This window comes from Phyllobates terribilis, unplaced genomic scaffold (genome assembly GCF_046119375.1).
Source record: "Phyllobates terribilis strain yellow unplaced genomic scaffold, ASM4611937v1 Scaffold_4__5_contigs__length_816908805, whole genome shotgun sequence".
Classification (NCBI taxonomy): domain Eukaryota; kingdom Metazoa; phylum Chordata; class Amphibia; order Anura; family Dendrobatidae; genus Phyllobates; species Phyllobates terribilis.
This window is the reverse complement of record NW_027362764.1, coordinates 724,662,616-724,678,994: the sequence shown is the minus strand read 5'-3', so window position 1 is coordinate 724,678,994 and position 16,379 is coordinate 724,662,616. Positions and strand designations below refer to the sequence as shown.

At 44.8% G+C, this 16,379-nt stretch overlaps 1 protein-coding gene across 1 annotated transcript in view; it reads left to right on the top strand.

Annotated features, from left to right (window-relative positions):
* RSPO2 (R-spondin 2) overlaps positions 1-16,379 on the top strand; it is a 209,450-nt gene that overhangs the window by 112,740 nt on the left and 80,331 nt on the right. Inside the window, exon 3 of the mRNA XM_073676786.1 lies at positions 14,450-14,638. Coding sequence (XP_073532887.1) covers positions 14,450-14,638 — 189 coding nt within the window. The remainder of the gene's footprint in view (positions 1-14,449; positions 14,639-16,379) is intronic.

The following is a 16,379-nucleotide window of genomic DNA, read 5'->3' as shown; positions in this document are numbered from 1 at the left end:
ACGTAACTGTGTTGCCCCACTCCAAAATATTCTTAAGCTTTACAGAACTTGCTGCTGAGCGTGCTCATGGTGGTCTCCTTTAAAATGGGCTGGATGGCAAATTTTAGTCTGGAGGGTGGAGGCAGCTCATGAGTAGTGGTTGATTATTGGGATTGTGAACAATATGGTATGAGAGCCAAGCTTGCTACGTAGTTACATTATCGAACCAAGCTTAATATGTTGATACTGTATTTTTTTTTTTACTGTAACAGTAGTATGTAGTGGTGTTGAGAAAGTGTTAAGTATAGAAATTATGCCGTCCTCAGATCTGCCATATTCAAAAAGCAATTGCTGTGCTCATTAAAAACTATAAATGCAATTTATGTAGTACGGCCTCCTGGGGTTATGTTGCACAATATAAGCTTGCTTCTGTCAGAAAAAAATGTCTTCATTGTGGTTTAAAAAAAATACATAAAGGCTACAATTGACAAACAGTTGTGTCCCCTTATTTGTATCATATCTGGATACAACTTTAGAATACGGGGCTGTTACGATTAGTGATGGGCAGACCCGTGGACGTTAAAAAGGTTCAGTTCGGGTTCCAGAACGGTACCCGAACCCAGACCCCATTCATTGAATGGGAAGCCCAAACATCTGGCATTTCCCACACTCATCGGTGTGACAGCGCAGGAAACACTACTCTGATCGGCAGTAAGTTCATTACCGCCGGTCAGATGACAGCGTCAGAGTCAGCAGCTGTGGCTGGTGGTTATAAAGTCACTTTTATGTTTTGTTAAATTTAAAGGACTTTTTTACTGTGTCTGTTTAACTTTCACAACGGGGTTAGTAATGGGGGTGTCTTATACAACCCCTGGCAAAAATTATGGAATCACCGGGCTTGGAGGATGTTCATTCACTTGTTTAGTGTTGTTGAAAAAAATCAGATTGCAGACATGGCACAAAACTAAAGTCCTTTCAAATGGCAACTTTAGGGCTTTAAGAAACACTAAAAGAAATCAAGATTCAAAATGTGGTACTCGGTAAGGGTAATTTTTTTTCAGACTAAACAGAGGGGAAAAAATTATGGAATCACTCAATTCTGAGGAAAAAATTATGGAATCATGAAAAACAAACACACAAAAGAACACTCCTATACATCACTAGTATTTTGTTGCACCACCTCTGGCTTTAATAACAGCTTGCAGTCTCTGAGGCATGGACTTAATGAGTGACAAACAGTACTCTTCATCAATCTGGCTCCAACTTTCTCTGATTGCTGTTGCCAGATCAGCTTTGCAGGTTGGAGCCTTGTCATGGACCATTTTCTTCAACTTCCACCAAAGATTTTCAATTGGATTGAGATCCGGACTATTTGCAGGCCATGACATTGACCTTATGTGTCTTCTTTTAAGGAATGTTTTCACAGTTTTTGCTCTATGGCAGGATGCATTATCATCTTGAAAAATTATGTCATCATCCCCAAACATCCTTTCAATTGATGGGATAAGAAAACTGTCCAAAATATCAATGTAAACTTTGTCATTACATTTTCAATAAATGCCCGCCATCTCCCCAGTGCCTTTACCTGACATGCAGCCCCATATCATCAATGACTGTGGAAATTTGCATGTTCTCTTCATGCAGTCATCTTTATAAATCTCATTGGAACGGCACCAAACAGAAGTTCCAGCATCATCACCTTGCCCAATGCAGATTTGCGATTCATCACTGAATATGACTTTCATTCAGTCATCCACAGTCCACAATTGCTTTTCCTTAGCCCATTGTAACCTTGTTTTTTCTGTTTAGGTGTTAATGATGGCTTTTGTTTAGCTTTTCTGTATGTAAATCCCATTTCCTTTAGGCGGTTTCTTACAGTTCGGTCACAGACATTGACTCCAGTTTCCTCCCATTTGTTCCTCATTTGTTTTGTTGTGCATTTCCTGTTTGATAATCCTCTCCTTTGTTTCAATTGACATCTCTCCTGTTGGAGCCATGATTCATGTCAGTCCACTTGGTGCAACAGCTCTCCAAGGTGTGATCACTCCTTTTTAGATGCAGATCTAATTTGATGCAGGTGTTAATTTTGGAAATGATGATTTACAGGGTGATTCCATATTTTTTTTTCCCTCAGAATTGAGGGATTCCATCATTTTTTCCCTCTACTTGGTCTGAAAAAACTTACCCTTACTGAGTACCACATTTTTAATCTTGATTTCTTGTAGTGTTAAAGCCCTAAAGTTGCCATTTGAAATGACTTTAGTTTTGTGCCATTTCTGTGATCTGCTTTTTTTCAACAACATTAAACAACTGAATGAACATCCTCCGAGCCCGGTGATTCCATAATTTTTTGCCAGGGGTTGTAGATGCCTCTCTATTACTAACCCCTGGCCTTGATGTCGGCTGAAGTTACAAAGCGGACATCAACCCCACAAATATTACCCCACTTGCCAATGCACCAGGGCAAGTGGGAAGAGCCGGGCAAAGCGCCAGAATTAGCGCATCTAATGGATTTGCCTTTTCTGTGGCGGCTGCAGGTTGCTAGTTTTAGGCTGGGCAGGGCCAATATCTATGGCCCATTCCCAGTCTGAGAATACCAGCTCTCAGCTGTCTACTTTTACCGTGGCTAGTTGACGAAAATGGGGGGGAAACCCACTGAAGTGCAATACTACACACAACCTGTGGACCAACATGGCGCTGTTTTTGTAAGGAGGTCATGTTTTTCTTAACATGGTCTACAACTGTAAGGGTGAGAAGTAAAATTTGTAGCCCCTGGAACTCTACTCTTTGTGTTTGGAATTGCAGCTTGGTGATATGTAAACCGATGATTGGAGAAGAGAGCTCCTTGGTTATGTTCTACAATTGATTGGCATTTCATTTATTTTTCACTCCTCTGTGGAGTTTAGAATAATCATTGTGTCCCTGTCATTTATCAATAGGCTGTGTGAGCTCACTAGTAGCACGTCACATCAAAGGCCTTTAGCAGCCTCTTGACACTGTGCAGCGCCCTGACATCCCTACAGGCTACATTCAAATAAACAGCAGGACGCACAATGTCTGACTGACAGAACGTCTTTCTTCTGAGTCTTCATCTTCATTTTTTTTTGTTTATTATGTTGATGAGACTTTCCAACTATTTGTATTTTTAGAAATTTAATTTTGCAATTCAGAATAAAAATCGTGACTGACAAGATTCAACTTACGGATACAGGCCCTAGAAAAAACATTGTAGGCTGGTGGTGGCCATAGCAACCAATCACAGTGCAACTTTAAATTCATCACAGCAGTTTATGATATACAAGCTGCGCTCTGATTGGTTGTTGTGGGCAGCATAACTACTTTTACTGTTGCACAGTTTTGAGAAATAAGGCCTACGTTGTTTTCCTATAGCCTAGCAGAAAAACTGGGCTTGTTGTCCTTAGCAGCCACAGCACTGTTGTAATTTTGTAAACCTAAACTGCACTCTGATTCGTTGCTATGTTTTTTTAATATAATTTTTTAAAGACCACTTTAGAGACTTGAGAGGAGCAAATATGTTCGGAAAACATTCGGTAATTGCAAATTCAGATTTGTGAACCCCGAGCATTTTTTTTTCTCAAAATCTGCAAAATTCGGCCAAAGTTCGGTGAATGATCGCATTTCCACTAGTGTATTTTTTTAGGACTTTGGCTAGGATAGTGGGGCTGTATGATGAGTGTAGGGGGGGGGACGTGTTTGAGGGGAGGGGGTGGGGCGAGGTCAGAGGAGCAACAGACTGTGTCATTCTTAAGAAAAAATTAACTTAATGTGTGGAGATTCCAGCAGCCAATCAGGGCGCAGAAACCATTCACAATGTCCAGACACAAGTGTTTGTGTCATTGGTTGCCAAAGCCACATGTCCCTCTCTATATGAAGAGCGGACATGTTTTACCGCCATTTTGTCAGTGGAGCAGTGCAGAGAGGCTGCTACATGGATAGCGAGAGTGAGTGAGATGGGTAGCTAGGCAGTTGCTGTGTGGCTGTGAAATCAACCTTCCAGCAGCTCAATCTTTTTTGCTATTGGTGTGGTCCAAACAGACACCAGGGCACATTTCAGCATAGAACTCTGTGCTGATATTGTGCTCCATGCAGCAGTATATCTTTTGAAACTCTTATTTTTTTTCTGGTACTACCATGCTACATAAAGCAGGCCACATCTGAGCTTGTAATTGTTTTGCGCTGAGATTCTGCTGTATCCAGGGCTGCACATTAGAAAAGCTAACTTTTTGTTGCTCCAGCCACACTATTTGAGCAAATAAATACCGATTTAGTAAATTGGTGACAGGTGACTGACAGGTCCGGGCATAGGTTTGTTAAATAGCTGGTTAAAAGAGGGGGAAAGTACATCCAACATGAGTGGGGGGGGGAAGCGAGGTTGTGGTGGAAGGGGGAATAGGCTTGGTGTACATGGGGTAGGTGGTAATGTTGGTCAAAGCTCTACTGAACAAACATTGTCACGTCCTATCCAAATACAACTGAAAACGTCGGTTACTGTATGGGCTACTCCACTCCCTTTCTTTGGCAGCTGCACAGAAATACGCCTTGTAGAGGATGAGGGCCAGAAAGAGCATATTCTCCTGTGGATGGCAATCACTGCATCAAGTGGCCTCTCCTCCTCTTCCTCCACCTGAACATCACACACAGTACAGTCCTTAGATGTGGCACCCCAATTACCCTGGTTTTCCCCTGCGTCACAACTCTCCAACAGCCCAATGACTGTAGGGAATCACAGATGGGTGAGTCTGCAGAGCTGTTCACACATTCTATGCCATGGGCATCAGAGGTCTGCTCCAAAGATTCACAGACTAGAGGAGGAAAGCATTTGCACAGATGGCCAAAAATTTTGTTCTGTTGGATCCAGGGCAGGACGAAGTAGGATCCGAGCAGACTCCGGACTCTCGTCACTAGACGTTGACCCCCGGAGGAGGTGATCCTGATGACTTGGATACCTGAGGCGCACTGAAGTGTACTTTGCTGTCACGGCAGGAAGAGGAGGAGGAGGACTCTCAGGATGAGGAGTGGGAGAACAGAAAGGATGATGAGGTTGTAGATCCCACTTGGTGTGAACCTAGATGCACGCAGCTGAGTAGCTCAGCAGAGGAGAGGAGGAGGAAGATGAGGTTACGTTGCAGCCTCCCGCACAGACATGGAGTGATGCAACTGTGGAGCCCCTGGGGGTTCAGTCACCACAGAGGTACTGCATCTCACTCAGAGGTGTGGTATCTCACTCTCAGGTAAGGAAGGAGTACTGCCCGGGAGCCACCCACCTGCATCCAACACTACACTACTCCAGACCAGCAGGAGGGGCAAGATGCGTCACTTCTCTGCTGAGCCCTGTCCCTGGCTGGAGTGGGGGGAACCAAAGTAGGGGGACCCATGTAGTGGGTGCGGGTGGAGGAAGTAAATCAGGGGAGCACTTGTTAGGAATAGTATAAAGAGGGATGCCATCTTGTCAGTTGAGAGAGTCCAGTCAGAGTTCAGTCAGAGGAGGACAGTGAGAGGAGCAGGAGCTCTGTAAGAGCTCTGTTCAGGAGGAGGGCATAGCCAGAGAGGCCCAAGACTGAAGAGAAGGAGAGGAGGAAGGAACGGGAGCAGAGAGAAGGCTCCAGGAACGAAGAAGGGATCCCAAGGGTACGGGCAGTGCTGGAGACCATCCGTACGCCCGAATCTGCCAGGCGGTGGAGGAATCGAGCCGCAGAGGGGACCAGCCACTAACTAGTGAGAATTACAAAGTTCAACTAGAAACCGGAGGCTTCTGTACTTTCAGGGTGCAGTTGCCACATCCGCACTCAAGTCTCCAAAAAGGTAACCATATTGGATCCAGGGAACTCCAGGTTGCCCAGAAAGATCAGAGGATACTGGCATGGGACAATGTTTGGCGAGACGCAGGGCAAGAAGGGTGAGGGCCAGCGCAGAAAGACGGCTGAGAAGGTCATATAGAACGGGGTCTTGTCAGGTACTTTTGAAACACCTGGGAGTTTGCTGAACCCCCTGTCTGGTGAACGCAGCGCGATGTGGGAGGTTGTAATCCAGAAAGTGTAACCTGAGGAAGTTAACAACTGTGAGTAAACCCTGAAGACTGCACCCCACTGTCTCTGTGAATTATTCTGGCCGCGCCATCACCCCCTGCACTACAACTGCTATAGCAACATCCATAACATCTCGGCACAGCCCTGGAGCTAAGCTCTACCTGTGGAGAGCTAAACCAACTCTGCTGCATTAACAGCTCCAGAGGACCTGCTCCGCAGCGGCGGCTCCCTTTAGCCACATACCACAGGTGGCGTCACAAACTCTATACAAGAACTATAAATCCCCTGTAAATATCCCCTTTTGTTGACCGCCCTGGGTCACGGACTGGGTCACTGCCACTGTGACATCTCCCCTAGGAACGACCGGCCTGGCACTGATTACCCCACGGCCCAGGGGGCTCATCACAATGATGATGAGCACTGCATCCCCAGTCACAACTGTGGCCAGCAGTGGTCGCGGGTCTGCAGTTCGCTGGGTTGCCTAGCCTGGGCCTTTTTATTGAGACTGCAAAGGATGACCCAACTTGCGTTATCTGCCAACTTTGCAAAAAAGCTCAGTAGAGGCAAAAATGGCAATAATTTGACTACCGGCACACGCGCAATCAACATGCGTTAGTCTGGGAATCTCTTGGCGATAAAATGCAGACTAGCGGGCCTCCTAAACAAATAGCCGCCTAATCAACCACATCTGCTGCTTCTTCCTCCTCCCTCACCGTGCCAAGTGTTCTCACACAGGTCTCCATCCGCAGAAGCGCCACTTGTTTACTCACTCCAGTTGGGGTGAGTGAAAGCCCATCAGCTGTAATGGAAGCCGACATGCATTCTGTTTCACCGAGCACACCACATCTCTCATCCCGCTGTAACATCTCTGCCAGCACCTCACTCACAGTCCAGCAGTTTGTCATGTTCAGCCTACTCTACCCTCTCTGTTGTCATCACGTAAAAGATTTTCATCCTACACATGCCAAAGCTAAGAGCTTGAACTTCACCATTTCTAATCTGTTGGCCACGGAAATGCTGCCTTTCCACCTGGTAGATAGTTTCCGAAAGCTGATGGCCGTCAGTCCCCCATAACCAGTTGCCCAGTCACCATTACTTCTCTAAGAAAGCTGTGCCTGTGATGCCCTGCGACGTGCTGGTGTGACTCTGGTGGCTGTGGGGGCAGGCGAGGAAGGGGCGGCTCCAAAAGGCTTTTTAATCCCCAAGTCTTGCAGGACAAACCTTTTGGATTTAACACTTTCTCCACTGCTTCTGCCTCCCCCCTCCGCCCCTTTCCCTCCTCTAGGGCCTCCATCTGCACCCTCAACCTATGCCTTAACGAGACACTTGTTCCAACAGTGCAGAGAGAATCCTGCCACCTCCATACTGCACATCTAGGACTCACCGCAATCAGGCAGTAGTAAAATTATATGCCTTGGAGATTGCAGTCATACAGCTGAAGAGTTGTGGACCGCTATCCAGGCCGAGTTTGAGCAATGGCTGTCTCCACTTAATCTGGAGCCAGACAAGGCCATGTGCGAACCTGGTGGTGGCCCTACAGCAAGGCAACCTCACAAACGTGGCTTACATGGCTCACCACCTCAACCTGGTGGTACAGCAATTTCTCCGCCTGGATGTGCTGCTGCAGAAAGCAGTCGCTGTGTGCTCACTGTTGCTGTTTGCACCTCTTGGGTCATCGACTTGCGTCGGTACAGAGGTCTTTGGCCATACCAGTTAACCAGTTGATATGCATTGTGTCGACACGGTGGAATTCAACTCTGCATATGTTGCCGCTACTGGCAGCAGCGACAAGCCCTGGCGCAGTATCTCATGTTGCATAGCTTGGGCCAACACAGTACAGACGTGGTGCAAACCACGCTTGTGGAGTGTGCACAGATTAAGGACCTTTGCACCCTTGAGCACCATTTTGAAATGGTTAGTGAGAATGATGCCATCACCTGCATCAATATTCCTGTCATCTACATGCTGGAGCACACTTTGAATAGTCTGCGGGAGGAGGTGGTGGTCGCAGAGGAGAATGTGGAAGGGATAACAATCTCTCAAAATTCCAGACTGTCGTCACACATTTGGGTGCCAAGGGAGGGTGGATTATGGTACCAGACAAACTGTTAGTGAAGGTGGAGGAGGAAGAGGTGATGGGTGAGCAACAGTCAGGAGATAGAGGATAATGATCCCCTCTCTGTCTGTGGTTGGTGGAAGGGGATGGAGGAAGCAAGCTTCAGTGTTACCCAGACACCACAACACCATGGGCTTGGACCTCAAGGAAGACCCCGACACACAAGTGCCTTCTTGCTGCAGTATCTGCAACATAATCCTCATATTGTTAGGATTCTAAATGGCGCTGACTACTGGGTTGCCGCTCTGTTAGATCCATGGTACAAGAGTAAATTTTGCCAGATTCTTCCCACCCTGGAAAGGGATCCACGCATGCTGGAGTATAGAAACACTCCTTTAGACAACCTTTAACAGTGGTTTTCCCCAATACAGCAGTGAGGCACAGTGTGCATCGCAGTTGTAGACTTCCAATCCCGATGTCATTTCATCAACGGCAAAACATTAGCAGCCGCAGTGTAAGTGGCAGAAGCAATTTCTGTAAGTTGTTCACACATTTTTTTAGACCAGCTCGTGCACCAGCAGAACAGAGTACAAGTCTGACTCCTAGTAAACGACTGGAGAAGATGGTGCAGGAGTATCACAAGCTCAAGATCAATATCAGGGAGGGTTTGACACTTTTTTACATTTTGGTCTTCAAAAATAGATGAGTGGCCTGAGCTCGCCTGTCACGCCTTGGAGGTTTTATCATGCCCGGCAGCCAGCATTCTCTCAGAATGTGTCTTCAGCACTGCTGGTGTCCTGATGGATAAGCGCATCCGGCTGTCCCTTGAAAGTATTGACCGCCTAACCTTCATAAAGATAAATCATGGATTTCCAAGGACTTTTGCACCCCAATCGCAGACTAGGCAATGGTGTGTTTTTTAGTGTGCTGCATTGATCTCGCTTTATTGCAGTCTGTGATATCTTTGTCATGGCTGCTGTGCCTGCTGTTGCTGCTGCTGCTGATGTTGCCAATAATTTTTTGAAATGTGAGAGACCCAACCCGGAGTCTCATCTGTTTTGTTACCTGTAGTCGAAGGGATACTATTTCTACTCTGATCAAATTGATGCCACTTTGGTGGTGTATGGCAGTAGGGCTCCCAGACTAGCAGGACTTCTCTTACCTTCAGTCAAATAACTGTTACTATCCTTTAAATTTTTCTACCAATAGTAGTCTATGAAACTGATGATGGTGCCATTTGAGTGTGGCTGAGCAGAAAATCAGCTTGAGCTGTTGCATGTGGTATCGGGGCTCCCTGCTCAGCCGACCTACGCCGATCCCTCACCCACCTCGTCTTAATTTGAAGTTCAATTCAAAGCTGGAAAATGCGGGCCCAGACCCTGACACCTCATGCATGGCCCATGGCTGATTGCTGCTGTGCCATTATAAAGTTTGTAGTGTGCGTCAATTGATGCCACTTTTCCTGGTGTCTGCCCCTAATTTGAGCAATTTTTAGCAGCTTTTGGGTCCCTTTTTTGAAGGTGTTTACACGTTTTTGGTTTTTGCCTCCCATTGAATGCAATGGGATTCAGATATGTTCGACGAGCATCAGGAAATTCGTCGATTGGAACCAAATCAAGCCTTGAAAGGTTCGCTCATCTCTTATAGCCCCAATGTGTGCTTTTTTTTTTTTTTTCTTTTCTATTAAAGGTGTTGTTGCTACTGCTAGTGTGTAGCATTTTACAAATCACAGGTAACCCCTTTTTAAAGGACAACTACAATCTGGTACATTGGTGTTGTAAATTTTTGATAATTGAGGCCCAAATCAGAAATCTGTTTTAATTTTTCAAACTGCTATAGTAAAATGAAAGCTGAACTGTGATTGTTGCTACTTTTTTCCCCTCCTTTCATAAATTTGGCCCATATTGTTTTAGAGCAGAATGATTGATTGTCTTTGGTCTTCTTTTCCATGTGTCATGATCCACCTCTAACAGCGTTTTTGCCTCGCGTATCCCCTTTAAGATAGTGAAGATCATTGCTGTCATTGATGATTGATGGAATCAACGGGTGATTGGTAGGGTTGGTGCGAAACGATTAGCATGACTGGGTTAATCAGCCACATCTTTAATCTGTGGCTACTGAACAGCAGCTGTCAGAACCGCCTCTTGCCTGACTGCTTCTCTTTTGGTTAACCAGTCTGGCATGACATCATTGCAGCCTAATGTCGTCACATGAGTGACATGCCACAATGAGATCACACCAGGCCACATAATCAGAAGAAGAGCTGTGGATGTCATTTAAGAGACTGTTCTCACAGCTCCCACCCAGAAGCCACAGATTACTGATGTGGCCAATGGACTAGGTCGAGTGAATTAATATCTACAACCTCTAGTGATTGGCTGTTACCTCATGCCTTCCCGATCACTTGGGTCTGCTGGGAACGACCAACCGATCCTGAAAACAGGGCTCTGAAGAGTCCTGTCTTAGAGAAGTAATGTTGCAGAGGTCGAGCATGCTCGACCTCTGCTCCACTATGGGACAGTTGGAGATCGCCCCATTCTCCAAATCTGTGAGCGTTCCAGCTGTCCGACTTCTTAAAGGGTTTGTAAAATGTCTGTCTTTGGTCACAGTCACTACAAGGTTCCTCATAGACTTGTTCAAACTCTCTCTCCCTGGAGAATATGCGAGAGGTGGACATGTTGGAGCTAACTTAGGCATATTTTATAGGCGGCTGTTTTGACATGAGATGCGTTTTTTTTTTATTTTAGTTTTGTGACTTTTTTTTTTTTTTTTTTTTCAAAAATAATTGCATAGTGTGTGTGTGGATGGATAGACATAGACATATATATATATATATATATATATATATATATATATATATATATATATATATATATATATATATATATATATATATATATATATATATATATATATATATATATATATATATATATATATATATATATATATATATAAAATATATATATATATATATTAGTACAGACCAAAAGTTTGGACACACCTTCTCATTTAAAGATTTTTCTGTATTTTCATGACTATGAAAATTGTACATTCACACTGAAGGCATCAAAACTATGAATTAACACATGTGGAATTATATTCTTAACAAAAAAGTGTGAAACAACTGAAAATATGTCTTATATTTGTGACGCTCGCAGCCCTGCCCTGGGAAGATGGTGGGGGTACTCGGAACCGGGTCAGATGTTTGGGGGATGCAGTCGTGGACCGGACCCGTCCCGTGCCCAGGGCCGTCACATTAAAAAGGATGTTAGGGCATTCAGGCTTGAGTGGTTTTAACGACTACGCCACCTGCGGTGTCTGGTGATGAGCCACCAGCGCTGCTAGCAGTCCTCTGAGGCCGGGTGTTGTGGCAGCTTGCGATGGTATAACTCCCCACAGGCGGAGCTGTGCCTCAGGGCAGATGGGACAGGAGGATGGGGAGAGTAGTCCTGGGTCACTCAGGTGCAGTGTGGTACAGTGTGTAACTTGCAGTTCTTTTAGCTCAGCCGCAAGGCTTCTCCCTGCTTCTCATGGATCACTGCGGCCACCAGGGATGAGGGCTCAGTGCACCCAGGTGCTTCAGGTGCCTGGATCAGGACCCTCCGAGTGTTCCTAACAGTCCCCTTTGAACCTCTCCTGTCCGTGTGCGTTCATAGGCTGGGTCTCCCTCTGGACTATGCACAAATATAGGGTAAGGCGGCAATTCCGTTTCGCCCGTCACCCGACGGGATCCACTGTAGCCTACCGGGCTTCTCTGACAGACTTATAGTGACAAAGTCAGATATCGGGGGCCGGTACCCCTCTTGCAGCAGGAGTCCCTCTGGCTGGGCCAGTATAGCGAGGACATGTGACGTATACCGCTCCGTCTGCATCCTCCTGGGATCCTTTTGCTATGGAGCTTCAATATAGCTCCCGACCTTCTTAAGTAAGGGAACTTGACCAGGATAGAGACACTGTTAACTCATACCCGCTCCTCGAGTCAGTCAGAGCACGAGGACCATGCATCTTCAGTACCCTGCAGGCTCCTACACAAGGCCACTGCCAGCTGTGAAGATCACACTCCAAAGAACAGAGCCAAGAACTAGGAATCAAGAACCATGTGCTTAAGATGGCTGGCTATTATATATGAAACTGTGTGTAACTAAAAGTGTGTTCTACACCCTTCACCCACTACATGGTTCCCCTAACTTTTTGTTCCCCCCCCCCCCACTCGTGATCCTGCTGAGGCAGCACTTGCCTCCCATAGGTCAGGAGTGTGTAGTGTTGAATGTAGATTCAGGGTCCTGACCAGTACACCTTCCTTACCTGGGTGAAGAAACACTACACCTGCTGACAGGCTGCAGTATCCCCCCTTGTGGCGACCGAACCCTCAGGGGCGCCACATATTCTAGGTTCTTCAAAGTAGCAACTTTTTGCTTTGATGACTGCTTTGCACACTCTTGGCATTCTCTTGATGAGCTTCAAGAGGTAGTCACCGGAAATGGTCTTCTAACAATCTTGAAGGAGTTCCCAGAGATGCTTAGCACTTGTTGGCCCTTTTGCCTTCACTCTGCGGTCCAGCTCACCCCAAACCATCTCAATTGTGTTCAGGTCTGGTGACTGTGGAGGCCAGGTCATCTGGCGTAGCACCCCATCACTCTCCTTCTTGGTCAAATAGCCCTTACACAGCCTGGAGGTATGTTTGGGGTCATTGTCCTGTTTAAAAATAAATGATGGTCCAACTAAACGCAAACCGGATGGAATTGCATGCCGCTGCAAGATGCTGTGGTAGCCATGCTGGTTCACTATGCCTTCAATTTTGAATAAATCCCCAACAGTGTCACCAGCAAAGCACCCCCACACCATCACACCTCCTCCTCCTCCATGCTTCACGGTGGGAACCAGGCATGTAGAGTCCATCCGTTCACCTTTTCTGCGTTGCACAAAGACACGGTGGTTGGAACCAAAGATCTCAAATTTGGACTCATCAGACCAAAGCACAGATTTCCACTGGTCTAATGTCCATTCCTTGTGTTCTTTAGCCCAAACAAGTCTCTTCTGCTTGTTGCCTGTCCTTAGCAGTGGTTTCCTAGCAGCTATTTTACCATGAAGGCCTGCTGCACAAAGTCTCCTCTTAACAGTTGTTGAAGAGATGTGTCTGCTGCTAGAACTCTGTGTGGCATTGACCTGGTCTCTAATCTGAGCTGCTGTTAACATGCGATTTCTGAGGCTGGTGACTCGGATAAACTTATCCTCAGAAGCAGAGGTGACTCTTGGTCTTCCTTTCCTGGGGCGGTCCTAATGTGAGCCAGTTTCTTTGTAGCGCTTGATGGTTTTTGCAACTGCACTTGGGGACACTTTCAAAGTTTGCCCAATTTTTCAGACTGACTGACCTTCATTTCTTAAAGTAATGATGGCCACTTGTTTTTCTTTACTTGGCTGCTTTTTTCTTGCCATAATACAATTTCTAACAGTCTATTCAGTAGGACTATCAGCTGTGTATCCACCTGACTTCTGCACAATACAACTGATGGTCCCAACCCTATTTTATAAGGCAAGAAATCCCACTTATTAAACCTGACAGGGCACACCTGTGAAGTGAAAACCATTTCCGGTGACTACCTCTTGAAGCTCATCAAGAGAATGCCAAGAGTGTGCAAAGCAGTCATCAAAGCAAAAGGTGGCTACTTTGAAGAACCTAGAATATAAGACATATTTTCAGTTGTTTCACACTTTTTTGTTAAGTATATAATTCCACATGTGTTAATTCATAGTTTTGATGCCTTCAGTGTGAATGTACAATTTTCATAGTCATGAAAATACAGAAACATCTTTAAATGAAAAGGTGTGTCTAAACTTTTGGTATGTATGTATATATTACATCAGCATTTCTTCTGACCGTGAAAGGATTGAGATTCTCCAGTGCCATTCGTTTCTGCTTTCTAATAAGCGCGACAAGTGCACAACACAAGACCTGAAAAGGCAACGGTCACCTCAACGTCATCTGTGCCTCTCTGCAAAAGTGAGAAGTGCTGGAGAAACACTTCATTAGGGGTTGTATGGTCAGACAATGGTGGTATATAGCTAAAATATGCCACTATAATGTCCAGCCACCAAGTTTCTTCTTTGACACCCACCAATTGCTAGAATAAAATGGAAGCGATGTGCTACTTTATCTCCTGTTAAACTCACACTAGTCTTTCTGGGCAGCCTCATGGTCAGCCATTAATATTCATTGGCTTTCCTTTTTTATTGTGGGTGCCCCACATTTGTCCAATCCTGCACACATTATACTCTGGTATAGCCATAAATCCTAATGCCGCTGTCCTTGCTTGCCCTCCCTTCCTGTTCGTCTTAACTTGACTGTGCACATTTTATTTTACAGCTAGTTATGGAACGAATCCAGTATGCAAAGGTTGTCTGTCCTGCTCAAGAGACAATGGGTGCATCCGCTGCCAACCAAAACTGTTTTTCTTTCTGCGAAGAGAAGGGATGAGGCAGTATGGAGAATGTTTGCATTCCTGTCCTCTTGGATACTATGGACTAAGAGCACCCGACATGAACAGATGTTCAAGTAAGCCGATTAAATTTATTGCGAATGTTTGTTTGATCTGACCGCCCCTCTGTACTACTTGACCCAATGTCGTTGGCCTGAGACATGGATGTCCACTGATTGATAGGTTCGTATTAAAATATGATCGGTCTCATGTGGCCTATGCTTCCATTAGGTAAAGCTCTACCGTTCTGATAAAAGAGAATGTTTGAATTAAAAGGATATTCCCATGTTCATAATTTGGTTTTGTTGGATAGTTCTTGTGTGTGTATATATGTAATTTTGCAATCTAATGCTTATTAGAATTTTAAGCTGCTCTTAACTTTTTTTTCTTTTTGTTTACAGCTCGTTGCCTTGGGGACCGACCACCAGAACATGTGCAGTGATTACAAGCTCTTTTCCATTGAGCCTGTAAGTGCGGTTTTAAAGCTTTACAGGATTACTGTAGCGTGCTGTTACCTTGTGACCTCAGCCAACTTTAGCTCAGTGCATACAGGCTAGACAACAGTGATGGTCGGTCTCCTAGGCAACAATCTGTAAACCAAAGTGTTAATATCTCTAGAATGGCTGACAATTTCAATAAGCAGTAAATTGCATAAGTGCTTGTTCTTAGAAGCGCTGTCCAACAATATCCATCCATGAAGATTGGAAAAACACTTTTTTTTTTTTTTTTAAATATAGGTGGGCATATTGTCACTTTCTGGTATTGTCTGCCCAGTAGAGTGTATACTTTGACACCTGCAGTAAATGGGAATCCATTGACAGAGAAATTACATAGATGATTAATCTCTAGGAAGTGACTACATTTAAGATTTGTATAAAGTTTTTCTAGGACCCTTACACACCAAAAACTGATAACGTATTTAGACATCTGAAGCCCCCCACTGGCCAGATGTTTGCAGCACCTGGATATACAGTAGAGTTGGACCCGCACTGCTCTCTACACTGTGTAGTGGCCATTCTTGGGTACTGCAGCTCATCTCCTATTAATCTGAATGGGAGCTGAGCTGCAATACCCCAAAACTGTCATCACAGTGTATTGTGCTTAGGTATTATAGCTCTGTACAATTATTATTATTATTCCATGGCGCTTTATATGTGAAAAGGGTATACATAATAAAAACAAGTACAATAATCTTAGACACTAGAAGTCGCTGACTGGTACAGGAGGCATACAATATAGTTAATACAATGACTATATAGTAAAAAAAATTAGGTGGAACTTCACTACAAGGGGCTCTCACATTGTTGTGATTACTTATCGCTGGGGCTTGTCATCATTTTCTGATTATTGTTGGGTGCAACTGACAGAACTGTCCCAATCTTAGACTTTTTCCTGAACGGTGACATTTTCACTATGCAGAGAACTGCAATGCAGCTCCATTAAACTCCCATGGGATCCAAGGGATAGATAGCAGCTCCACCAAGTTTTGATGAATATTAACTTTAAGTCCCAGGATATATCCTGAAAATGTGACCTGCAAGGTTATTTATGAACCAATACAGTGCATTGATGTCCTCATAATTCCTACAGGACACGATGTTATCAATTTGGTCAATGAGATAATTTAAAGACAATTTGTTGAATAGTCCATAAATTGGTAAATCGTTTTGATCCTTCGCTCCCTTGCTTAAGGGCCCTTCCATTAAAACCTCCCTTTAATACATCATAAAACATAAAGAACCAATATGCTTCAAGGAATCTTTCCCAGAAAGAAGTTTTTCACGTGATTTACAGACTTCATATAGAGTACCAACTGTG